Below are 24,541 nucleotides of genomic sequence, written 5' to 3'. Positions count from 1 at the left end.
GAGCATTACAGTAAATTAACATTTAGACAACAGAGCGAAGCCGTCAAGACTCACGAGACTCGAACGAGTTCCCCGGCGCTGTTGTTTCACGACGTGATGGAGAAACCAAGTGGCAATCAAGGAGGAAGGGAAACATCTGTTTTATTTATGGGCAGATTGCAAGGCTCTATGAGGATACCGAGCAAAGTCGGAATCCCATCACAGGCTACGGTACGCAGTTTAAGTCCGCAGAATTTATTGCAAAAGCATGTCCCTGACTGTCTCCTGTCTTTGTGGCCTGCTGTTTGGGCCAACTGCATAGGCAAAGTCCCAGGGTGAGCTTGCTCTAGCGTAGCAAATGACAACAGTTCCCTTACACTTTTTTGCCGCACCATTGTGTGCTTTATGGTTTGTACAGGGGGGGAATCGCTGTGCAGCATTTGACCTCTCCTCTTACAGTACTTGAATATGATGATGGCTCTTACATGACTGGAATATCAACAGCGTAATCTCCAGTGAAGCCAGTCAGACCCCACTCAAAACACAAATAACACTCAGGATGGATCAATGAAAGAACAAATAGGATGTTCTTTGTTTTCAGAATGTGATGCTATTCGTGACGGTTTGAAAACGGTGCTTGTTTTAAGTGTCACGTTGTGTATGCTACAGTAACACTGTTTTTATCTTTTGATTAAACTCCCTTTGGAGAACACCCAAACCTCATCCAAATCAATATGACGCAGAAATAATTCAGTATACCTGAATTCAGATGCTAATTAGGATATTTATGCCAGAGTATAATTTTATGGCAGAAGTGACCTAACTATGGCCTGGGGGCCATTTGCGGCCCTCTATCCACATATTGTGGCCCGTGCCACTTGCTAAAAATACATTTTGATACTATTTAAAAAATAGAATAATAAATAGGTTAGAAGTTGGACAAATTTAGAAGTTCCTCATCACCTTCAAAAGTCTTGACACAGCAGTCTTAAAAAAAAAAAAAACTTCTTTATATATACTATGGTTAATTGCTTGCATGATATGTTTTTACCATGTTTAATGAGTTAAAAGGACGCTGTGTAAGATTTAGACGGTTTTTCATTACGGACAGCAGGAGGTGCTGCAGGTGCTACATTTACCTTTGTCTGTAGCAATAACAAATATGGCAGCTTCCGGAGAAGGGCCACTCCCATGGAATATCATTTAATGATAACTAGACCTACGATTATATTTAAAACATACTGTTGGTCGACAAGACGTTTGCAAGATTTTTTTTTTAAAAAAGGTAAATAATTCTGAGATGATTCTGTACAGCTGTAAATTATTACAGGAATAAATACATTAAAGACACTTCAAAACTTAAAAGTTGAAAAAAAAAAACCTCACTTTTGGGCCAAAAAAACGACTGACCTAATATTAGGGTTAATTTGACCCAACTTTCTGGGTTGTTTTACTCCAAACAACCTCAAAGGGGGGCCTAAATAATTGGGTTAATTGTTGTTAATTGTTCACTCGCATGTTTTACGGTCCTGATTTTCTTGCCCTCTGTCTGCTTTTGTTTAGCAGTAAGTTTGGGTTTATTTTGAACTTTGTACTTTGAATATTTTGCGTGCCTTGTTTGCAATTTCTTTTTTTGCTTTATTAAACGGGCTTGTTCGACAAGACCCTGCATTTTGGTCCTTCACCTCCACACCCACGCTCACACATTGCATGCTTTGGATAAAACAACCCAGACAGTTGAATGGAATTGACCCAGGTATTGGGTCCATCCTTTTTTTAATCCATAATTGTGTTCTATTCATCCCAACTGTTTTTAGAGAGGAAATTAAAAGCAAAATCCATTTTTCTGTAATTTTAGTCTCAGCTACTTTTATAAGCGTGAAATGTCATCGCAGCTATCTTTTTCTTTGAACTCATGCTTTTATCATATCTCATGTATTTTTTTTCCATTGTTTCCATTAACTGTAATAACCTTTGTTGGGTGTACTTTAAGGAAGTCTAAGTGGAATCCTGCTTTAATATCATGTGATGTTGCAAGACCCTACATTTATTTTTTAAATGATTTTATCATTTCATCTCAATAACAGGATCATCATGTTACCGCTGAGGGAGTCACCATTTCTAATTAAATGAAAGTCATGGCTTACGACAAAGATTTGGCAGCTGTTTACAAGAGTTCACACGTTGTCAAAGCAAAGCATGCACTTATGCTCCCCAACTGTTTAAGAGACACCTAAAACAAAAGTTAGAAATTGACAACGTAATTAAGCGGCGAAAGCATTATGGCACCTCCTAGTTACAGAAACAAGAGTGCTATCGATCCAAGTCATGGTGCTGATTGATCCCCAGATAGATGGGCTTAGCTTCAGTATTCATCAGCCACCCAGCGAAGAGAGTTGTTATTGAGGGCAGGTGCTGTCTCTGTGCTTGTGACTTTAAAGCCATTAGACTCCGGAGGCCTTCTGATAATAGGCTGTCACTCACAGAAGGACCACTCCCACTTTGTCCATCAGGCGCCCGCTTAGAAATTAAAGCAGCCACCTAAGGTCTCCGGGATAACAAGAAGTTACTGGAGTCATCCGGATAACTCAAGGACATTTGCAGCAAAGCGCTCAATGCTTGGAGAGTGATGATAAAATGAAAGTTAGCTAGGACTTAGGTTATGCAGTGGCGCTTGGCGGACTCGTAACCCATCCCACGCCTAGGTGCCGTATGGTACGCATTCTAATCTATTTGCACTGATCGTGTTAGAATATTCAAAGAAAGAAAACTCTTCCCGCATGGATCCTCTCTTCTTGTGTGAAAATAAATAAAAAGGCTTGTTGAAAAGCAATTCTACCAACACAAAAGCCCAATTAACACATTCCTACTTATGAATAACCAAATTTTATAGTGATGATAAACATATTTTCACTTAAGAGGCCCCTATCATAAAAATTCAACTTTTTTGGTGCTTTTAACCAAGTCAAAATGTTAATTTCTTACCGTAACACAGTGTTATTTTCCTTCATTGATGCATTTCTAAGAATTCCTCACTTATTCTACTTGTTAAGGGGCGTGGCGCAGTTTCAGTCAATGAGACGTTTCACATCTTTGTTACAAGTATAACACACAAAAATATCTCCTATATCGTCAGAAATTAAACCATTAGATTGTAGAGAATGATTGTGTGCCAAAGGTAAGATTCCACATTTGTATGCTTTTATTGAATTGTCAAAACTTTAGAATACTATGGTACATGTCCTTGAAATTTAAACTGTATTTGGCAGCACATTACTCTCGTCTCTAGAAACATTAGATTTCAGACATACCCATGTATCTCTACCTATTTTCTCTACCTCTATTTTGGTCTATAAGACACATTTTTCAGCTGAAACATCTCATTGAAGTCACCAACGTGTACAGTCATATACGTTTATTCCACCAGCCTATATGGAGCACTTGAGCGTCGCCATCTACTGGCTAATTTATGCTAGATGTGGCCAGAATGGAGCCAGGGCCACCGGTAAACAATGGCAACAGGTGCCGTCTGTCAATGTTGGAATTAAGCCTGCTGTTAGCACCTATATTTTTCATCGATTCATTAGCAGCTCACAGCAGTTCATATGATTTCAGAGTAATGCAATATTGTTCATTGAGATTTAAGAGCAACAGTTACAGTAGTAAGCTATTACACAGCAACACGCTGCAGAGAACAACTTCAAAATAAACGTGTGACAAGCATTTGTGTCATTGTATTATTCGGTAAAGTAAGGTTTATTTTGAAGTTGGGCTCACCGCATTCCTGAAGTGTTTTACTGTCATGCAGAGCATTAACAACTATTGTCACTGCAATTTGCCTGACAGTTTTTTTTTTTTTGTATACAGTATTTTTGAAATGTTTCAAACCAAGGTAGAGGTACTTGAATTACTTAATTACTTGTGAAGTTTGGTGTTTGTCTTTTCTCTGGTCTTTTTTATTGATGACTTGTACAGGGGCTGTCTGTTATAAATCATAGTTTGGCATTCAAGTGAGATCTTGTTCATACAATGGGTCAGAAGGTGAGAGTGCGCAAGACGGCCGCTGTGATGTATGCAGTTTAAAGCGTTGCAACATGTGGTGTCAAATTGCTCCATTTCACTATATTGTGGAAGCAAATCAATGTTTAAGCAAGATCGGCGAGGCATTTCAGCAGATAGGGGCCTCTCTTATATCCCCCCTGAGAGGCGCAGAGAGGCGAGTCAAACAGTGGGCGCAGGGAGCAAATGTGTCACATGACCCTCTAATAAACTGTCAGCTTTTATTGTGTCGATACACTGATTCCACCGTTTAAGGCGTGCCCTTTAACCTTACAATGCCGAGACATTCGGAGACCCCAATCTTTCAGACTATAGGTCATTCTAAAGTGAGCTACTCCAGAATGCCCTGTCATTGGTTAACCCTTGGCTGTCCGCTGAAAATTGTTTTGCCATGGAAACCCCGTCTCATTTATCAGGATTAAGTTTTGCTGAAAGCCGCTTGATTTATGACATTGGAAATGTGCTGGTTTATGATGCTTTAACCTCTGCTCCCATCAGCACTTGATTGCGCTGACTGTCCATTGATCTGCAAGCAGTAAAATGAAATGTTTTGTTTGTAATGTCGGACCATTAAGATGCAAACTGATCAACAGAAAAGGCCGTGTACACTTGGGAAAAAAAAGACTTTTGGATATTCGATGCATATTCATTCATTCAAATGTATTTTTCACTGAATACAAGCCATCTCAAAAGCAACAATGTGGGTGAACATTGTTAATGTAAACATCTTTTGTAGCCAGTTGAAATCAGATCATCATTGCAAAATTGACAAATTTATCTGGTACCAACTGCAATCAAAGTACAGTGCAGTTGTACTAAAAAAATGTTATTTACCTAAGCATTCAACACTCCCAATTCCCCAAATTTGACAGTGACGTCATTTGTTTGCATTTTTTTAGTCCTCGCTTGAAAGGAAAGCCAATTGAATCAACTCTATTTCATCTATTAACCATAAACACAGCCAAAGTCAATTAATTATTGAAGTATCATTTATTTTCGTCACCGGGTTACAGTTGAAATGATACACATTGTTGTCATTGTACTCGTCTTGGTTTTTGATTTGTGTAAGCTAAATTGAAAAAACAAAAATCAATATGAGTCCAAGGCATTTCCTAAACTCGAGTTAAATCACACCATTAAAATGTCTTTAAAAAGAAGTTTATTTTTTCAGCGTTGGAGTATCTTTTCGTCATCTAAATAGTGTGAGAAGGTTTTTCAAATCTGGAAAACCCATTATTTGTTTTTTCTTTTTGGGAGGGAGATAGATCTTACTGTGCAACATTTTGTTTAGTTTCACCCTCACAGTTGATGCCTATTGATGTCTCAGTAGAAGCAAAGGAATGCTATCCACTAGAGGGTAGTATTTAATGGAACAGATGTTAACACACTGGCGAAAACAGTGTTGAGACAATATAATTTAAACGTTAGTTTTTTTCCCTCCCATTCACTTTTTTTCGTGGCTTTTATCTAAATTTCTTTTACAAAGATAATGTTTGATAAAAACTGAGCACATCAGCGAAACGCAAATTAATTAGGTCCAGTACAAGTGCAGTGGCATAAAAAGGCTTTTAGGAAGATAGCTAAACTCACATTTTGGTTTGGTTGCAAAATCTCTCCAACAATAATAATAATGAACATTTTTTTAAGATAGATTCGATTACACTCTTCAATTGGTGTCAGCAGTTAGTTTTTAAAATGTACCGAAAGAACCACTGAGCACACAGAATATGGAATAGACATTGGCCGTAGAAATTGATATTTAATTTCATTTAGCGGTAAAGGCGAATACTGTGCAATTTGACTGACAATGGGAGCGCAGTTTAAAAGGATACAATGACACTCTTAAAATCAAATTTCATTTTTTTTGTGTGTTTTTCAGTTTTTGAATGGGATCCACTGACAGCATAATTAAGAGCCAGGCCGCGAACAGTACATGACACAATGGAGGCAGCTGCATTAAAGACGCATCTCCGTGAATTGGGCGCCGAGCCACATGGGCAAACCTGTCTGGATTTAAACATCAATTTAGATTCAAACCTGTTGCTGAAAGCTGCATACTTTATTTGATGGGAAGAAGTGGGTCACATATGTTTGCCCTTGCACGGTCGTTCCTCACATTGTGGAGCGGCGGGGGCCTCAGCTGCAGCATCAGGCTTTTTAATGAAAATCCAAGGCAATAGAACACAGGTACAATCCAGACTTACATTTCCCACGGCTTTGTGAGGCGCAACAATGGAACATCCGTGGTAGATTTTTAGTGAGTGCAGTGGCCAAGCGCTGTAGAGTTCGGTGGTCTCTCAGGTATCCATCTGCCTGATGTGTAGATATAGTGCTCGCTGGTATAGCTTTGCTTAAGTGGTGTCTTGCCAACACTTATAGGATTCATACCCACTTTTGTTCTGTATGTTCATTCATCCATTTTCCATAATGCTTTTGTGGGTAAAAGGAGCTGGCTTGAGGCCAGTCAATCCTTGACATGTTATCAGACAGTCATATATACAGTATAGAGATGTATATTTATAGTAGAATGTACACCTAGCAATATTATCTTAATCCAATATTATTTTAATGATTTGCGTCCAAAAATATCACAGTGAATACAACAGAAGGCCAAAACCATGCAGGATATTGTTGCAATGGATTGATCAACATAGTACGCTCAAACTTGTAGCTGAGTTTTATTTCTTCAATCAGCGCCAAACGATATGGGAAAAGACAACACGCCGATCACTCTTTCGAGCAACACTCCCATCATATGGTCACACTTAATTATGACAGTGCTTAACTCTTTCGGTGCCAAGTGTTATTGGAAAAGGAAACCACTTGAGGGCCAGGATCTTTGGTTGCTGCCATTGAAAGATTGACTTCCATTCTTCAGTTACTCTTACATATAGGTAACAGCTGTGTGGTAAGTGTGGAAACACTGCAATCCAATGGTCACAGTTATCACTACAGTGCTCAGTCGGCTTATACAGTATTAGGTAAGCATTAGTCAAGGCTGTCAGCTCTTCTCCATAAAAAAACGTGTTTGATCAGAATTGTATGATTTTTTATTTTTGTTACTATTTTAATAGACACAAATTCTCATCCATAGCACTGAATGAGTTAATAACCTTAAAAATAAGGGGAGCGCTGGACACGAGTGTCATCATCCTTTTCGTAAAAGAAAATGTAGTCACTGGCAAACAACAAGTACTTTATATGACTGTAATTCTTGTTGTTGGCAAGGAAAGAGTTACTGTAAGCACCTTAGCTCGGCCACATCAGGAACGAGAAAGAGAAGGTCATGCAAGTAGCATGACGGCACCACTCAATCGTCCAACGCAGTGCGCACACCACTGCTCATATCATAAATTCACAGGTCTAAATAATAAGGAAAAATATATTTGTATTCTGATTATTGTATTATTTTATTTTTATTGTATTATTTATTTTAGTATTGCAATCTATCTTCTCTTTTTCATTGAAAATATAGGTCTCTGTGAGTTTTTATGCATTATATTCAAGTGGTTGAAATCATTATGGATTTGTGCATTAAGTTTTAAGTGCTCGTGATATTTCAAAGCCAAAACATCATTGGTATTAAATTGCAAAAAAATAAACAATAGGAAACTTAAATGCAAGTGCAGCCTCAAGCCGACATATCCATCATCATTTGACAACATTATACGGCGTCACAATTATAGCAAGTAGAACGTACACGGTCGAGCCATCATGTAGTAGTGAAGATGAAGTGGCCTGGTTGGAGAGACTTTGGACTTCTGACAAGCGGCCATTTGCATTTACTGGCAGGAGTGTTTGCTTTGACAAATAGGAACAGCAAAAGGAGGCAGCTGACTGCCATTTAGTTATTAACAACTCCTTCACTGGTGATTTATTTGCCACGTTTAGAGAAAGGGCAGAGCTATTAGGATATTGTTGAGAAAATTAGCCCTGTTTAAGTAGGAGACTACGACCGTACCTGACCCTTTAATATACTTCTAATGATGCCATTAAGCATACATGCATACGTACTTATGGGAAGCTCCTATCAGACGTGAGTCCAGCAAAGTAGCTCAGGGCGAACTGTGTGCACGTACGCAGTGAGGAATATACTTGGGAATATATGTCAAGCGTAGCTCAACTGTTTTCTGGGTTTGGTCATGTGATATTTACAAAAAGAGGTATGACTGGTTGTTATCTGAACAATTGTGATGTCATTTTCAGTTGACAGCAAATGGCAAAATGGCCGCCACCCGTGAAGCATCAAACAGGTGGATTTTGTTGCTGAATTTAAATTTCACAAACTCAGATGATAATTAGAATGCTTATACGGAATGGTTGGGCCACATAGAAGGCATTGCAAAGCTCATTTTTGACCCCTTTAAGTGCTTTTATTTTTGTGTGTTTTTCGTTGTTTTTTATCTCAATGGAAGAAGGACAAACTTTGGCTGAGAGCAAACTTTCTGACACTGGTTAGCAAATTTTGCTCCAGAATGCTTTATTAGTCTGCCTTCAATGTCATCTTTTTTCATCTTTCTTTTATCTTAAGGCACACACTTTGAAGACATCCAGTGCTGGATGTAGCGAAGCAGCCCCAAAGCCCTCAACAAGTGTCTTCCATATGTCATAGTATGTACCTTATGCTTTTTTTGTTTCTTTATTTGCTTCAGTTCTTCTGATGTAAATATTAACTATTGTTGCATTTTCTTTGGGGACACAAAACTTATTTAGCCATTTTCATCAGTTAAAAGTTAATATTTTATATCATTAATTTGATAACTATTATTTGTCATGTACAATTAATACATTTTAAAAACACATTTTGCCACTTGTTGTATGAAAATGACATCACATGTTTTCAGGGTTCAGTTAACAAGCTCAGTTTACGGCTCAGCTTGGACCAAAGACCAAACCTAGGATACAGAAAAATGTGGTCTTGAAAGTATTAATTGTCCATGAAAAATATTTTATCAAATTTATTGACACTTAACTCTTTACTGCTGGAAATTAAGGTTTTCCTTCCATTACAAGGATTGTATCAAACATTTTGTCTACTGGTGTACATTAGTCAGCTGGTTCTAACCCAGATGGTCCTGTTGATCACTGCCAAGATGGCAGTCACAACAACAACAACAACAAAACATTTTAATGTCATACAATTAGAAGACAATGTTCAGCACTACTAATATACTTCTCTCCATACAACTAATTTTCCAACATTCATATTCACACAAGTGTATTCAAGAAAGTAGTTTACATTTCTTAAGTTCAGATATTCTTCGCAGGTACTTACTTTTTTTTTTTTAAGTATTTGACTTTAGGAGAGTCTAAAAACGGCTGGCACTAAATGGATTAAGAACTAATCAGTTACTCGGTAGTGAAGTACAAGAGTAATCAAGTACTTTAGTGATGACGTTAGTACTGTAGCTTTGCCAATATATTACTGTCAAGATACTTAAAATAATTGATTACTTAATTGCTTAATTACTTCAAGTATTTGATTTAGTCAAACTTTTGAGAAAAGAATGATTACAAAAATAAAAAAATAATACCTGAGATTGAATTTCTGATGGGTCTTTGGAAATGAATGACTTAACAAATGACGTGGGGTGTTACCATTTTTAAAAGCCTTAAAAAGATCATATATCAAATGAAACACACCTCAGAGCAAAAGATACCTTTGATCTCATGATACCACGAATCAAGAAGATATCATGAAATAGAATTGCCAAAAATATTGAACTGGAGCACAGCTGCAGTCCGGGACTTTGGAGAATAACAGCCTAATAAGTACCGCAGTAATCACAAAGATAGATCAGCCTTTTGCTCTTCATTTTAGTTAAATACAACTAAATGCTGTAATTACGCAAAGAGCTCAATTGGTGTTTAGGTGCTGACTTCATTATCATTTTGATAGATGAGTCTAAATAATCAACACATTAATAATTCATACCACTTTCATTATGCATGCTTATGCATGCCTGAACACCTCATCAACCTGATGCCAGGCCTTTAAACAATAGGTGTCTTTTATTAGCAGTACGCTCCAGTTTACGCTTGTTAATCTGCAACTTGTGTTATTTTATCAAACGTTCATTTAGTTGGTGGCCTGGTGCCTCAGACCGGCAGTTGAGCCACCACCGTGCTTAATGGTTTTAGAGGTGGCCATCATTAGGAGTCTGCATATTACAAACACAATTAAGTCCCTGTTGGACACTTTTATTGTTGTGTGCGGCGCATGTGGTAGACGAGAGCAGAATTATTGGCTCCCATCTCCTGTGCTCGCCCAGGTTGAGGCCGATGCCTTTTGTCCCCCAAAGGTGCTTCAGAACCTGGAACGCGTTTATCCACTTGAGCTTCAACAGTTTTAAGTAATCAGGTTATCCATTGTTACTTATATGCCACTCTTTTATGGTGCAGTGCTGAAGGTAAAAGCGTTGTGTTGTTTTTTTTTCCGATTGCAACCTGAATGCAACGCCTTGCCGAATTGCTCATCGCTTTCTTTTTCGATCGGCGTGTTACAATTAAAAGGCTTCTTGCGCTTGGCGCTTCTTCTAAACGTTAATTGTTCCTCTCAGCCATTAATTAAGAATTCCTCAACAATTTACCACATGCGCCCATACAATCATCACGTTCACTAACCAGACACCCTCTTTAAAATCAGCGGTGACCCTGAAGACACATCTGAGGGGTACAACCACCAACCATGTGACCGTTTTACTACTTAACACAAAGCGATTGACACACATGAACCTCGCATGTCTCTTTTGTTTTTATGCTGCAGCTTTTTGGTCAGTCAATAGTGCTCATCCCCCTTCATCACAGATTGTTCAGTGCAGCTAAACCTTAATTTAACCACAATCTCCAAATGAAGATGGTGAGTGTTTCTTAGCTAGCAACATGGGAATCATCAGTAAACCTTTTTTTGTTTTGCCCGTCGTTATTAGAAGTGTCTCAGAGTCTCCGGGGAGCCCTTATGACCTTTACCCGCAATCTGTCATCTGTCATTCATCAGGAATATCATCCTCTAAAATGCAGGGGAAAACCAATTTTAAGGCTTGCTGTAATGGCTTAACGATCGCTAGATTATGAAAGTTGCACATTCTGGGAAGCCAGCAGTGGGGAATTACTTTGCCAAAATTGAAATGGTAGCGAATATATGAGCGAGAGTTAATTGTGAGTCAACTCTACTTCCTCTGCCTTTTGAAGGAGCTGTTTGTGTTTAATTATTACAAATGAATGTTATGATGACTGTAATTTTTTTGTGTGCTTAGAATTAAATAAAATGTAATTGTTGTACATCTGTGACCATAAATTACTTTAGATTAAGAAGTAATGTGATAATGATAAAATGTTTTGGATCAAAAGTTTAAGTACAATAAGAAATAATTAAATGTGCCGCTCAATTGATGAGAAAAATAAATAGTAGTCTAATTAAAAAAGTTAAACTTGTACAAATTCTTTACATGTATAGATTTCGGAAGAGCAAATTAAAAATCATTTTTGATGATGCAGTATTCTACTTTTTTCAGATGGATGAATTTGGGGGGGTTGTTACCTGTAAACCATGTTTGTCAAAATCAATTTTGGAAAATGACAAGCCGTTTCACTCTGTGTCTATTGGATCGATGACATTATTTTATTTGCGCTTAAAATGAAATAAAAATGTAATCGTTGTAAACCTGTGACCATTAATTAATTCTATATGTGGAGTAATGGGATAACTTGTTTTGGATAAAAATAAATACATTAATAAATAAATGAGTAGTAATATTGATTTAATAGTTGTGCAACTCAATAAATAATAGTTTTTTTTTTATTTGTTCAATGAAAAGCTGTGCACATTATTTATCCACGTACTATTTCAGAAAGTCAAAGTCTTACCTAATTTCTAATCAAAAAATAATTTTTCATTATGCAATATTCAACTTTCTTCAGATGTGTGAATTTGGGAGTGTTAGCTGTAAGCCATATTCATAATCAATTTTAGAAATGACAAGCCGTTTCACTCTGTGCATTGGATCTACGACATTATTATTATTATTATTATTATTATTATTATTATTATTATTATTATTATATACATTTAAAAAAAATATTCTATTCTGTTCTTTTCCGTTCTGGTCTGTTATAGTTCCGCTGCATTTGTTCCCAGCCGGACAACTGTAATGTGAACAGTTGCCCCCTTCACCGTTATGTAGCAACAATTTACCTCAGGTCAGCAGCTCCGTCTCACGTTTGTTGTCTTTAATGGTCAAAGGACGCATGGATATCTGCGGACGACATGTATTTAAAACCGCTGCCTTTGTTCATGCAACGCTGTTTTGCTGGCGCGTGTGTAACAGGGGTGGGGAAGGGTCATGTGTGCTAGATTTAGCCACCACAGCTACTAGCCAATCTTTTTTTAAAGAGACAGTAGCCCAATAAAACGCCAGTGCTGTATTCCATTTCGACTTTCGCGAAGCTATTGTAATATATAAAATATCATAAGTAATGAGGGAGATTCTGAAAAAAGCGCACCGCGCCTTCATAAAAATCGCGCTGTTTCCAAGCACTTTTGGCAAATCTATGCCTCGTCCTACCGCCTCGGAGGTGCTCACCTGTCACCTTGTGCAGCGAAAACTCCCACCGTGGACCTCTTACTGTGTCCGCTATTCTGCGGTCCACAATGATCAATTTGGGTTGTCCAATTTCAACTGGAGCGTTCGGGGATCCAACTACCACATTTTGAGAACAGGCTGCTTCCCATTCATAAAATACCACTGCACCAAAGCACCTCCACAGAACCTCGATTTTGAGGACAGGTTTTTCACCATGCTCAAAGTTATCAATCTAGGTCAGTGCTACATATTATTTGATTAATAAATGCTTGTCATCATCAAACAATACAGCACTAAGTGTTGTGTGTTGCAGGTATTCCCTGTTTGGCGTACGGAATCGGTTGCTGGATGGTTGTGGGTGCTGCAGAAACGGTCCAGACGAGCGTTGGTCCTGTCAAAGTCTATTTTGCATACAAGGAACAAGAAGGTGCCCAGTATTGAGCCAACAAACGAACAATATTTCATTGCAAGACACAAATATATGTTATTTTTATTTACTATGGAGAAGCTGAGTGACTAAATTCACAGGAGTGTCATCCTGTGTCTCACGTGGTCTTTTCTATTGAATTATTAAAGATTTCAAGTTGCTACAGAGGAGTCGGTTATGCATGTTATTATGTTTTCACTCAGCACGAACAGTGTATATATAGTAAAAAGCGTGCTTAATCTTAAAAATGTATGAACAGTTTTTTCCAAATTAGATAGTGGGTTACAGTACCTGCAATTGGGTTACGCTTTTATTATTAAAGCATGGGGCTGCAAAAAGGCAAGGCATAATTATTTAGCTATTTTTAGCAGCAAAAGCTTCATATTTTGTCCATGATTGATTTGGTAACTACATTATTTTTTAATGTGTAGTTATTACCTTTAAAAACACGTTTTGACATTTGCTGTCAAGAAAAATAAGATCACATGCACTCAGGGCTAAGATCACGACCAAACACAGTGCAACTTGTGAACGTCACATGACCAAACCCAGAAAAAAGGTGAGCCGTGAATGGCGTTACCTGATCATTTTCAGTTGACTGCTAGTGGCAAAATGTGTTTTTAAATGTTTTCATTAATAATTATAAATGATAAAATTACCAAGTTATGGACAAAATATTAACTTTTTACTTCAGAAAATAGCTAAATAAGTTAAGTATACCTTTAAAGAGCCTTTATTGTGAAAATTAGCGCGACACACCGCATGAGCGTGTCGTTAACCCTGCCAATTTTGAATGAAAAAAATGGATTCTTAACCAATCACCTTCTTTGCTGAGACAATGAACAATATTCCTCTATTTTGCATGAATTTGACAGATGTGTTTGTTGTTGCAGCATAATGGCGATGAGAACATGAGAACATCAACAATTCAGCACTAGAATTTTTTTTTTATATGGCCTTAAACGTGACAAATTTGAGTTCTGTTTAGTCAGTAGTGTGGCCCATCATTTGGGGTGCTATATTGAGCTTGTGGCATCTTTAATAACAAAAACAGTCGTTACTACTTCATGTGCGCGGCCGATACAAACTCTAAATAACCTCTGTTCATCTATTTCGACGTAAATTAGTGATCAGCCTCCATGCAGCAGCTTGTCAATATGTTACCGTGTCAAGACAGGTCTGATAAAATAGGTTTTAATCACCAAAGTGCCGCCTGTGTCCAAAGACACGTGCACGTCTTCCTTCGGGCCTTCCTCAGCCTTTGATTTTTGGTAATGTGCTTTGCTGACGGGGCAGTCGCTTGCCTTCTGCCGCACGCTTCTGCTCCCTGGGAGAGGCAGCATGACAAACTGCCATATTGATTTCCTCACCCCTCCGCATCTCGCGCCTAATAGCATTTATCAGCGACCTCAATTTTCTGGCTTTGGCCTCTTCATTTTCAGTCACAATGAGGAAGAAGGAATAATTTCTTGTTGTACATGTTAATCAATGTCCCCTTTTGACCCTCTTTCATTGCACTGGATGGTTACAAAATGGCTGACGTGCCTCTTTGAGTGTGATATGTGCATGTCTGAGGCATGGCCACTTAACTGGGTCATTGAAATGCTGAAAGGTGTTGAATATTTTTTATTGTACTCACCTGGAGTGCAGGGAATTCTTTGTTCTTGTAGGACCTCTAAGCATACGGAGGCGACGTAACTTGTATTTGGAAGTTAACCTTTCTAGGTCATGAATGTAAAAGGATTTCATGAAAAAGTAAGAAATGGAAAACATGCATTTTGACCTTTTATTCTGTGTTTATTTAGCACAGGTTGGGAAACAAAATATGACCCTAATTTCTGTCTCATGAGCGTGTTTTTTTTTTTTTTTTTTTTTTGCCTTCAGCCGTTGATCCGTGTATGGTCCGTGTTCCTTCTGTTGATCCATCCATTTTCTTTAGCCGCTTATCTTCACTAGGATTTCTGGTGAAGCTGGTGCCTATCCCAGCTGTCTTTGGGCATTAGGTGGGGGTCACCTTAAACTGGTTGCTGGCCAATCACCGAGCTCACAGAGACAAACAACCATTCACACACACAATCACACCTTAAGACAATTTAAAGTGTCCAACATACCTTGCAAGCATGTTTTTTGGAAATGTGGTAGAAAAGCGGAGAAACAGCAAGGCCGGAGCTGCAATCGGACAGCTGAACTTTGAGGCGGACGTGCTAAGCAATTTCACCATTGTGCCACCACTTTCTGTTCATTCTATTTTTAAATCTTAAAAAAAAAAAAGTCACAAAACAAATTCAGGTCTGTATTTTTTTCTAAAATAGGATAACCCCCTTTTTACAACTCTTTTCATTTAAAAAAAAAAAAAAAAAGTGTTTTATAGCAGCGTATCTTCCTTACAAAGAAGCCTTCAATTTTTTCTGAAGCTGACAGTGCGCCTTATACAGAGCATAAACCTCGAGTTTTCATTTTTGGGACATGAAAACAAACGTAATCACCATGTAAAGTCTTGTATTTTTACCCCCGTATTTCAGTTATGAATATATGTTTTACAATTAGTATTTCTATAACACACTTTAAAATTTTGATATGCTGTATAAACTCCAATGGGGACAAGGTGCAAAAAAAGCAAGTTTTTGTAAAAGAAAGTGTGATTTTATAAAATGAATCCAGAAACTGTTTCAAACCAACAAAACGACATATTTTAAGGTTTGTAGTTGCAATTTGATTAAAAAAGATTTAAATTTAATATTCAATTGAATCATATTTATATTCTTTTCAGCTTGATTTGTCTTGGCATTGATCTAATTTAATGTAAACACGAGGTATTTTTTCCTCATTGTTCAGATAGTACTTTCCACAAATCATATTTATTCTTAATTTCTGTTTGTCTTAATCATAATCATAATGTCTTTGACTGACTTCTCTGCTTGTTTTGTTGACGTTCCCTTTAGCATAGCTTCATCTAGTGGATGCTTAACGTAACCCCAGCCACTACTGTAGCTTCTATTCTACGCGCCTTATAACGCGGTGCGCCTTATATATAAAAACATTTTAAAATAGGCCATTGATTGAAGGTGTGTATTATAATCTTCTAGTGCAGAAAATATTGGTAGTTAAATAAAAGTTTTTCTAGAAAGGGTCTGAATTTTTATATTTCCTTTTCTAATGTTTACTTCGATCGTTGATTCACAGAGGGCGTACAGTAGGTTTTTTTTAACCACAAGGCTACATTTTAGCATATTCTAGGTGAAGTAAACGATTGATCGTGTCCAATGGATTCGGGTTACAGCACCTTTCAAGGAAACGAGGCTTTCGCTCAAGTAAAGCAAGAAATTAGGGGCAGCTGGCTTGGCTCGGTCTTCTCGAGTGGAGGCCGGCTGGAGCGCAGTAATACTCTGTATTTTCCGACACCTTCGCTTGTTACAAGCGACGTGGCTTTCGTTGTGCTCCTCAAATTGTCAAAACCTCATCAATCATTCATCCGCCAAATCCCCCTAAACAGCCCGATGACACCACACTATCTTAATCATTCTAATTGCCTCGAACAAGGAACATTTACTGAAATGTGATCCGCGGTGTCAGGCTACGCTGAAATCCCCCCTCCTTTCATGTGCAACCTTTCATCAGGACTCAAAGTGTGCATGGGGAATGCTCAGGCAAGCATGTCTTAATTACTCGTTGACCCTTTGACCCCTTTGCCGCATTGATAGTAGCGTATGGCCAGACGCAAACGTGTGGGGTTGCAGCCGACTGCGGCTTTATGAGCTCTTACAGGACCATTCGGTTCGCCGTAATTCAAACTGCGGCGCATGCCACCGAGCTGTATTTGTTTTCAGGGCTTCGCCTTTTCAGGCGCTCTCAAATACGGCAGGGGCGGGCGGCGCCACGCCTCCGACTCGCTCGCCGTCACCGCAAATGAAGTATATTTGTCTACATTTGCCACAAGATGGATGCCTTTTAATAGGCGCTCTAGTCTAACGCCGTTATGAAGTGGCTGAATTACCCAACGCGCTCGACTCGAGTGCTAATGAACAAAGAATTAAAGCCTCCGTGCCAAGTTTAATTGCGTGCGGATGCCGGTAATACATTTTGTCAAGGTGAAATCTTTAAGTACTTGTACTGTTTAGGATTTGGGTAAGTAAAGCGAAACAAGTGCTGAAATGATCCGCCGTGTGTTTAACGTCTAATTAGCTGTGTTATATAGTCTCAAAAAGAAATGAAATAGTTGCGGCTTTTTAAATGAATTATTTAACAGGGAAAGTTGTCCTATCACCACCCTCATACCCCCGTCCCTTCTTGTCATAGAGATGTATGGTTTGGCAGAAACAATTATGTGCGTATAACCCCTGCAGCTAATACTCGCTCGGTTATCATTATGAATGGAGCGACGGCAACGTCTCCTCGCTTTCTCCAGTAACAGCAGGGCTGCCCACCGTGTCACTTTTAAGATCATAGCGGAATTACATGTGACGACGGAGGTGCCGTCTCGCCTTGTCACAACCATCTCGGTGTAATGGCAGTTTTTAAAACATCAAACTGATTACGTTTTGACGACAAATATTTTCACTCGACGAGACGTACATGGCGACAGCGTGAAAGGAAATCATTGTAATTTGGTTCAGTCAGTCATTGTTTTGCGTGACTGTCTTGGTCATTTTGCATTTCGTTGGGCAGGACTCCAACAGAAATCCATTGCTGGATTTCTTCACTTGATAAGGGTTTTTCAAATGATTTATTTAAACGTTAGGGGTGTAACAAACAGTTAATTTGAACCCTTGTCCAGTATTATGTCCGATCGTATGATCTTTACATTAAAGGCGTTTCACTTCAGAGAGAAAACATTGAAAGAAGACACCAGGGAGCTGAAATTTCACCCAGATGGTTACATCAAATTTCAGCATGGCATGACCACTTAGTTGTCACACTACCTTGTTTAAAATTCAGGGCCACAAGTAACAGCTCTTTTACTCCAATGAATGAAGCAAACACGGCAGGATCTCGTTTCAAACTTGCTGCTTGATTTTCTGGCCGATACCACAAGCAGAAACTTGGAATTGAAAATTGAAAATCTTCTTTTAATCATCAGTCCTGGGACTTTCCTGACAAGCGTTATAGAGTGTCACGTCTCTATTCGTAAAGCTGCATATAAAATACTCTTGTTTGAGGGAGCATATTTATAAACTTTATTACTGAGTCACTCTTTTCGCTCCTGAGCATGTAAGCATAATATTCTAAATCCTTTTCTTCCTTCAAGACAAAGTTGATGATTTTGTTTTTCTTTTGTTTATGATGGGTTACGTTAGCCGCAGTCATACTTAATGCTTACCCTGTTGACATTAAGAATGTAATGAACTTTAATAGTTTTTCTACGACATTCTCGAGAGTTTAATGAACTATCCGGATTTTGTTATATATTATGCAGTATTTAAAGTTTCAGCTCATTTAAAAACAGACGCCCTCCATAACCCACCCCCCAGGCCGTCTTTTACCCCCCACCGGCTTGCAGTCAGGCTCCTCTCGCCACAGGCGCCACTTGATCTGTTTTCCGCACTTAAATTTGAAGTCGTCTTGAATATTTATTTATTTGCTTTTTCCTTTTTTTTTTTTTTTTGCAAAGAACAACCGCTAGCTCAGTCTGGGAAAAGGCTGTTTTGTCTAATTGATATCATTTGTTACTTTGCAACATATTTCTCATCGCATATCAGGTCTAAATCTAAAGCGGTGCTTACAGTGGACGCGGAAAATGCGCGTAGGTTGATTTTTGCCACATGCCATTTAAAAGCTCCGCTCCTTACTTCCACTTGGAGCAGCAAACCTTGAAACTCAATTCTAGACCGGGGATTTACAATAAATACACTGATACAGATGCTGCATGCATACACGGGAATGGAATAAATCAATCTGGTTCCCCGAAATGCTTCACATGATACAGCATGATCTCCAATCTCTCTGCAAATGAGCTGCGCTCCCTTGTAATGGTTTCGGCTCCTCGTGGGAGGCGGCGGCCTCCGAAAAGCTGCTGATTGAGGAAGAAATGTAATACAGGTGTAAAGCACACTTGATAGGGGTCTTACACGGGGGTTATGCATTTAAACAGTGATATACATACTGTTACATATTTGTCAATGAATATTGAATTTGCTGGGTCGACTCTTTCGGGCCTGCGGAGATTTGCAAGTTCCTGGCGGTGCGTTGTTAATTCTGGCAGCGAGGGTGGCTATTATGTTGAATTAATAGGAATTAAGGGTTTAAATTGGTTAAGTAAGCACTTCATTAATCTTGAGTGGATTGCTGTGTGAAGCGGCTTTATAGGTGGCCCCTTGATGTCCGGAATAAAGTAGCTAGTTCTTACGCATTACACGTACTGGAGATAAAATGCTGACGCCAGTCACCCCACCTTGTATTAAGTTTAGATTTTCAATTATAATGTTTAGATGTATACACACTCAAAACATTTGGGTCAAAAGTACCCCGATTGTAGGTCAAAAAAGGACTGACTATTTGGGTGAGTTTTACTCAACTCTATTTAAGAGGTTATCGACCAAACAACCCATTTTGGTAAGTTTTTATGCAAAGCAACCTGGAAAATTGGGTCAAATAAATGCATCATTTTCAACCCAACTCTTTTTCGAGTGCGGTATCTGTTTTATAGACCAATAATCCTGTTTAGGAAATCATAATGATTTAGGTCAGAAGGCAGGCAAATTCCAATTCCATTTTGAATTCCAATCAAGATTATAATGTAGCAGTTTTTGGATTACTGTATGGAGGATATACTTGATTTAAGGTATTTACATACAGTGTCTTAAATAGATTTGGTGTCTAGGAGGTGCAGTCAACATAACATTTTATGGAAAAGGAAAATATTTTTGAAGCTATTGTCATCTGCCTTAAAGTGACAATATGTAAGATTTAGACCATTTTTCATTCAAAATGAATACATTAAATGATTATAAATTTAAAAAACTTGCAAATGAATATTTTCTTAAAGACCAACAGTATGTTGTATGTTATCATTAAATTATTTTACATAGGGGGTGGCACCCCTCCGTTGGTCGCCATGTCTGTTCTAGCTACGGACAGCCAGAGGAAGCCTATGTATTGCTGCATTTACCGTAACGCCCCTAAAGCTCCCACGGGGGCAAGTTTATGCTACACTGCAAGCCAAATTGTTGCGTAAGATGGAACTGTAATTGAAGTAGATAAATAAAGGTTTCTTTCATAAAAACTCACATATTTCACATGAACTCATTTATTGAAAATAATCCCGTAACAATCGAGCTAACACGAGCTGCTGTTTGCTGCAACTGGTGCTTGATGCTAACGGCTAACTGATTATCAGGCCAGTGAACCAATTTATAGTATTTATTTTGATGTAAGTCATATTATTCAAGAAATGATCACACTAAATGAAAACGTGACTAAAAGACTAAGTTCCCCTTAAAGGAACGAGAAAGCATCCTCAAATTGCTCATTGACCTTCGCACGTCCTTCAGCTTAAATATTTCAAAAATCATTTCCACTCATAACTCCTCTGCCTACAAAGAAACAAAACGCTCTAATGGCAACTGAACCTTGTAGGTGAGATGAAAACATTTGATTGTGTTCACCAAATATTGCTGAGAGCTTTTGCTTGTCTTCAGAGTGAATGGCTTGTGAAGTAGGTGATTCAAGGACATTTCTAGTGGCGAATGAAGGTATTCGTTACAAAAGTGACATGATAAGCGGAGGTTGAGCTGCTCACTTTTGTCCGCATTCAGCATCTTTGTCGACGGGAGCTGGCGTCAGTAAAAACGCCCGTTTAGCTCAGAGGGATACGGCAGCCTGACTTGACGCACCTTCCTCATCAGACGTGGACTAATTGCGGTGTGTTTTTTATCCACGCCTGCTAATGATGATGAGGGTGTGGGAGAAGTAGGGTGTCCCCCAAGGCTGAAGAATAGTATGACTTCTCCAACCTTCTGTACTTATTGTCCAACAAAGGGGGAATTCACTTACTGCGGTGCTTCAGAAAAGTGGATAATTGTGCTCGCAATCGATAAACTAACAGAGCGGAAAATGAACAAGTGTGCTGTGTGTAGGTATTTGGCGAAAATTGCAAGAAGCTCGCTTTTAGTTGTGTGAAAGCTGATGGCTTTCACACATATGGTATTTTACACCATTAACTTGATTATTCGTCTATTTTGGTCCTCGCATTTTGTTGACGTACTACTCCTTCCGCCTTCCACATTTTTCAACCGATTTTCACTACTCCAGGTAAAACATTTTCCAAAAATGGAATGCCAGATTTGCGTCTGTTTTACTCGTTCCAAACATTTAGTTTCCCCCAAATTATATGTATATTTTTACCCAAATTCTCTATTTGTTCGTAAAGATGATTATTTTCCATCATTTTCAATGGTGCATTCATCATGAGACATTTGCATTGTTCCAAATGGAAAACTTTCAAAACTTTCAGCAAGGGTTAATGAGGACGATATTTAGCATGCAAAAATTTTACACGTACCAAAATTTTACAATTTTCACCCCTCCCTCAACATCATTTCACTGTTTCAAACAATTCCAACTTGACCATGTTGTGATCATTTGAGACATTTCATTTATTATTCATATCCTCAAAATATTCAACCGAAATAAAATATTTAAAAATTCACACCCAGTCTCCAAATATATCAACTGATTCAGACTTCAAGTGCATTGATTAAGTGATAATCAAATGAATTGATAATTTTTCTGATAATTGAGCATTGAGATTCCTATTATTTAACTTGTCTTTGGAAATCGATGTATATTTTAGCCCATTTCATGACGTTGCCAACCAAATTAGTAAACAAAAAAAATCATATTAGCACGTTTTTTGCATTGTTGATTTTAAAAAAGTCCAGTTTTTGAATCCAAAGAATGACAATGTAAGCACATTTATTAAATCCAAATCATCAAACATAAATACATAATTGTTAAAATAATTATAAATTGCTGTCCAAATTCAAACCATGTCATCCCACATAATCCCAAATCATTCCACATCATTCCACTTGTTTCTATGTTCATGAACTCAGCCTCCAGTTTATTTTTGTTTTTTTGGTAACCGAGTTGGCGATTATTCACACAGTTTGCATATTTACGCTTTCTTTCAATATCGGCTTTTATGCAGCTTTGCTTGATGTTCTAATGTTTGTTTACGTACGACGGAGGTTTGCCCGGATGAGCCACATTGTTGGTGAGCGGCCTGTAGCGACATCGCCGTAGGGCATAGAGGGATAGAACCTGAGCGGGGTGACAGTGATAAATAGCCCTTTTAATAACATCTGCCCCACTTGGCCGTCTAGTCAAAGTCAGTGTCCTCTGTGTATTTATGCCCATGTTTATTTATGCATCCATAGCATGCAGAAAATCACCACCGCGGGGGTACAATCATTCTTTATTTTTTTGTGTTGGGGGAGCGTATCAGTTTAACAGTAAGGTATAAGATCGTGCGCACCTCAGCATCTTAAGCGCGCGCCTTTCGGATGAGCATTTTGGTGTTATTTGTTGATTTTTCATATGAGAAGTGCGCTCTACGGCCTTGGATATGCGCGAATTTCAAATGACTGGCTTGCTGTCGTGTGACTGAAGTCAGAGACCTTTTGTCTGCGGAAATATGACCTCGGGCCTGCACGGTTGAATATGTAACAGGGAGGCTGTAGATCAGAGATGTCACAGCCCCATCCCGGAGGGCCAAACCCAGTCTGTTCTCACCCCAACCGCTTCCTTCCCTTTAATTGGTTCAATTAGTTAAGTATCCATATACATTATCGCGTATGCATTTTTCATGACTCCTCTTAACGCTCCGTTTAAATAGAACAACTTCCGGCGATGGTTTGCCATTTGGATGAATGTCAAGGAGGCTAAATGATTGCGCTAATTGAGTAATTAAAAGCAGATGTTGGAGCAAGAGCCAACAGCATACACTTTAAACACTTTGCCCTCCAGAAATCCTACAGTGTTTTTTGACACCCCTGTTATGTATGGTTATCCCAGAGGTGCCTCTATTATAACTACAGTTTCACCCTCCTGATTATTCAGTTGAAGTCTTTGCTATTGAACCAAAAATGCTGTTTTATGCTATTTTGACCATGGGAAATGGCCCGGAAAAGAAAAGCCCATCACGCTGCCTAATGGCCGGGAGTCGGAGGCAAAGCGCGACTCTACCTATCATTCTCACCCCCCGCTGTCCTCTGGTGGGACACTAGCCGTCTCCGCGAGACTCTTTGCAGGGAGATGATGGTACGTTGAAAGTAATTAACATTGGAATTGAGCCAGTAATGGGAATCAGTGTGGCATCAAATCACAAAGGCGCAAAGTGTATTTCCATGCTTTTGACAGCCAAGGTGATTGGAGTATAGCTGGAAGGCTTTACAAAGTGCCGATCAATAAATAACAATTTTCCTATTAAAGAAAAATGACTCGGACATTGCCATTAGCTTGTGATTGCTTGTGGCTCTTTGGCTGCTGAGTGGCGATGAAGAAATAATTTCACGTGGGAAGCTTTGTGTGATTTGGCCTTTTGCTTTGATATACTGGTCTTTGAGCTACGTTTCTGCCTTTTTAACATCCACCTGTGGCGGAGCTAGGGATGTTCCGCTTCCGCTTTTTTCAGATGGAAAAGTACTTACCTTTGATCAAGCGATTGCCCATGCCGAGTACCGATACTAAATGATACCATTTTATCCAAACCTCAATCAGTGTTGGTCTCTTTTGCAATGTATATGTTTTGTTCTGGGTGATGTTTTGGTTGGTGTTGCGGTTTTCTGCTCTGGTTTTTTGTTGGGTTTTCACACACTGGGTAGTTTGGTCTTTTGTTCATGTTACTTCATGTTTCTACTAATGTTAGGGTGATTGTGTCCACCTGTCTGTGTTAACCTGCTTCCCTTGTGTTGGCCAATCAGCGCCCTGTTCCCATTGTCTCTTGTCCAGGTGCTCCTTGTTGTCCTGTCAGTTTTGAGTGTATTTATTTCTCCTATTTCCTATGTATTTCTCCCCACTTCCCTGCATTTTGGGTCCTCAACTTTGACTTAGCCCTCGTTACATAGGGGGAAAAAAGATTTTCCAGCTTAATTTAATTCATATTCCAGAGATGCAATAGTAATCCGAATACTGTGTTTAGACTAGTTGAGCGGCAAAGAACAGAGTACTGTAAGATTTATTTTTTTTTTTTTACTTTTATTATCGATTGGCCACTTAAGTCTTCTTCAATCCTAGACACATTTAGACAATATTTAAAAGGGATACTTCTTTAGCCATTTCTGTCACTAAAAGAACGTTAATATAATAATTTTTTATAAACTTTTTACTGTTGAAAATGGCTAAATTAAAGTACCCCTTTACGAAAATATGTCTCTACCAATTCTTATGTGAAAATGATAGATAAGGAAGAACAGTCAAATGATGACACTGAAGTAAAAAAAAAAAAGTGAGGAGAGTTGATGACAAATCTCATTGTAATACATCTCTGAACCACTAG

At 38.5% G+C, this 24,541-nt stretch overlaps 1 protein-coding gene across 1 annotated transcript; it reads left to right on the top strand.

The window, feature by feature from the left end:
- The first annotated feature begins 12,127 nt into the window (after window positions 1–12,127).
- c6h15orf61 (chromosome 6 C15orf61 homolog) lies at window positions 12,128–13,212 on the top strand. Its single transcript, XM_088417514.1, has 2 exons — window positions 12,128–12,856; window positions 12,934–13,212. The coding sequence occupies exons 1-2, from the start codon at window positions 12,514–12,516 to the stop codon at window positions 13,059–13,061; spliced, it is 471 nt and encodes a 156-aa protein (XP_088273640.1). The 5' UTR covers window positions 12,128–12,513; the 3' UTR covers window positions 13,062–13,212.
- The last annotated feature ends 11,329 nt before the right edge of the window (window positions 13,213–24,541 follow it).

Source organism: Hippichthys cyanospilos, chromosome 6 (assembly GCF_059441005.1).
Source record: "Hippichthys cyanospilos isolate Australia breed blue-spotted pipefish chromosome 6, RoL_Hcya_1.0, whole genome shotgun sequence".
Taxonomy (NCBI): Eukaryota; Metazoa; Chordata; class Actinopteri; order Syngnathiformes; family Syngnathidae; genus Hippichthys; species Hippichthys cyanospilos.
Note: the sequence above shows the minus strand (reverse complement) of the source record. Positions and strands in the feature narration are given on the sequence as shown.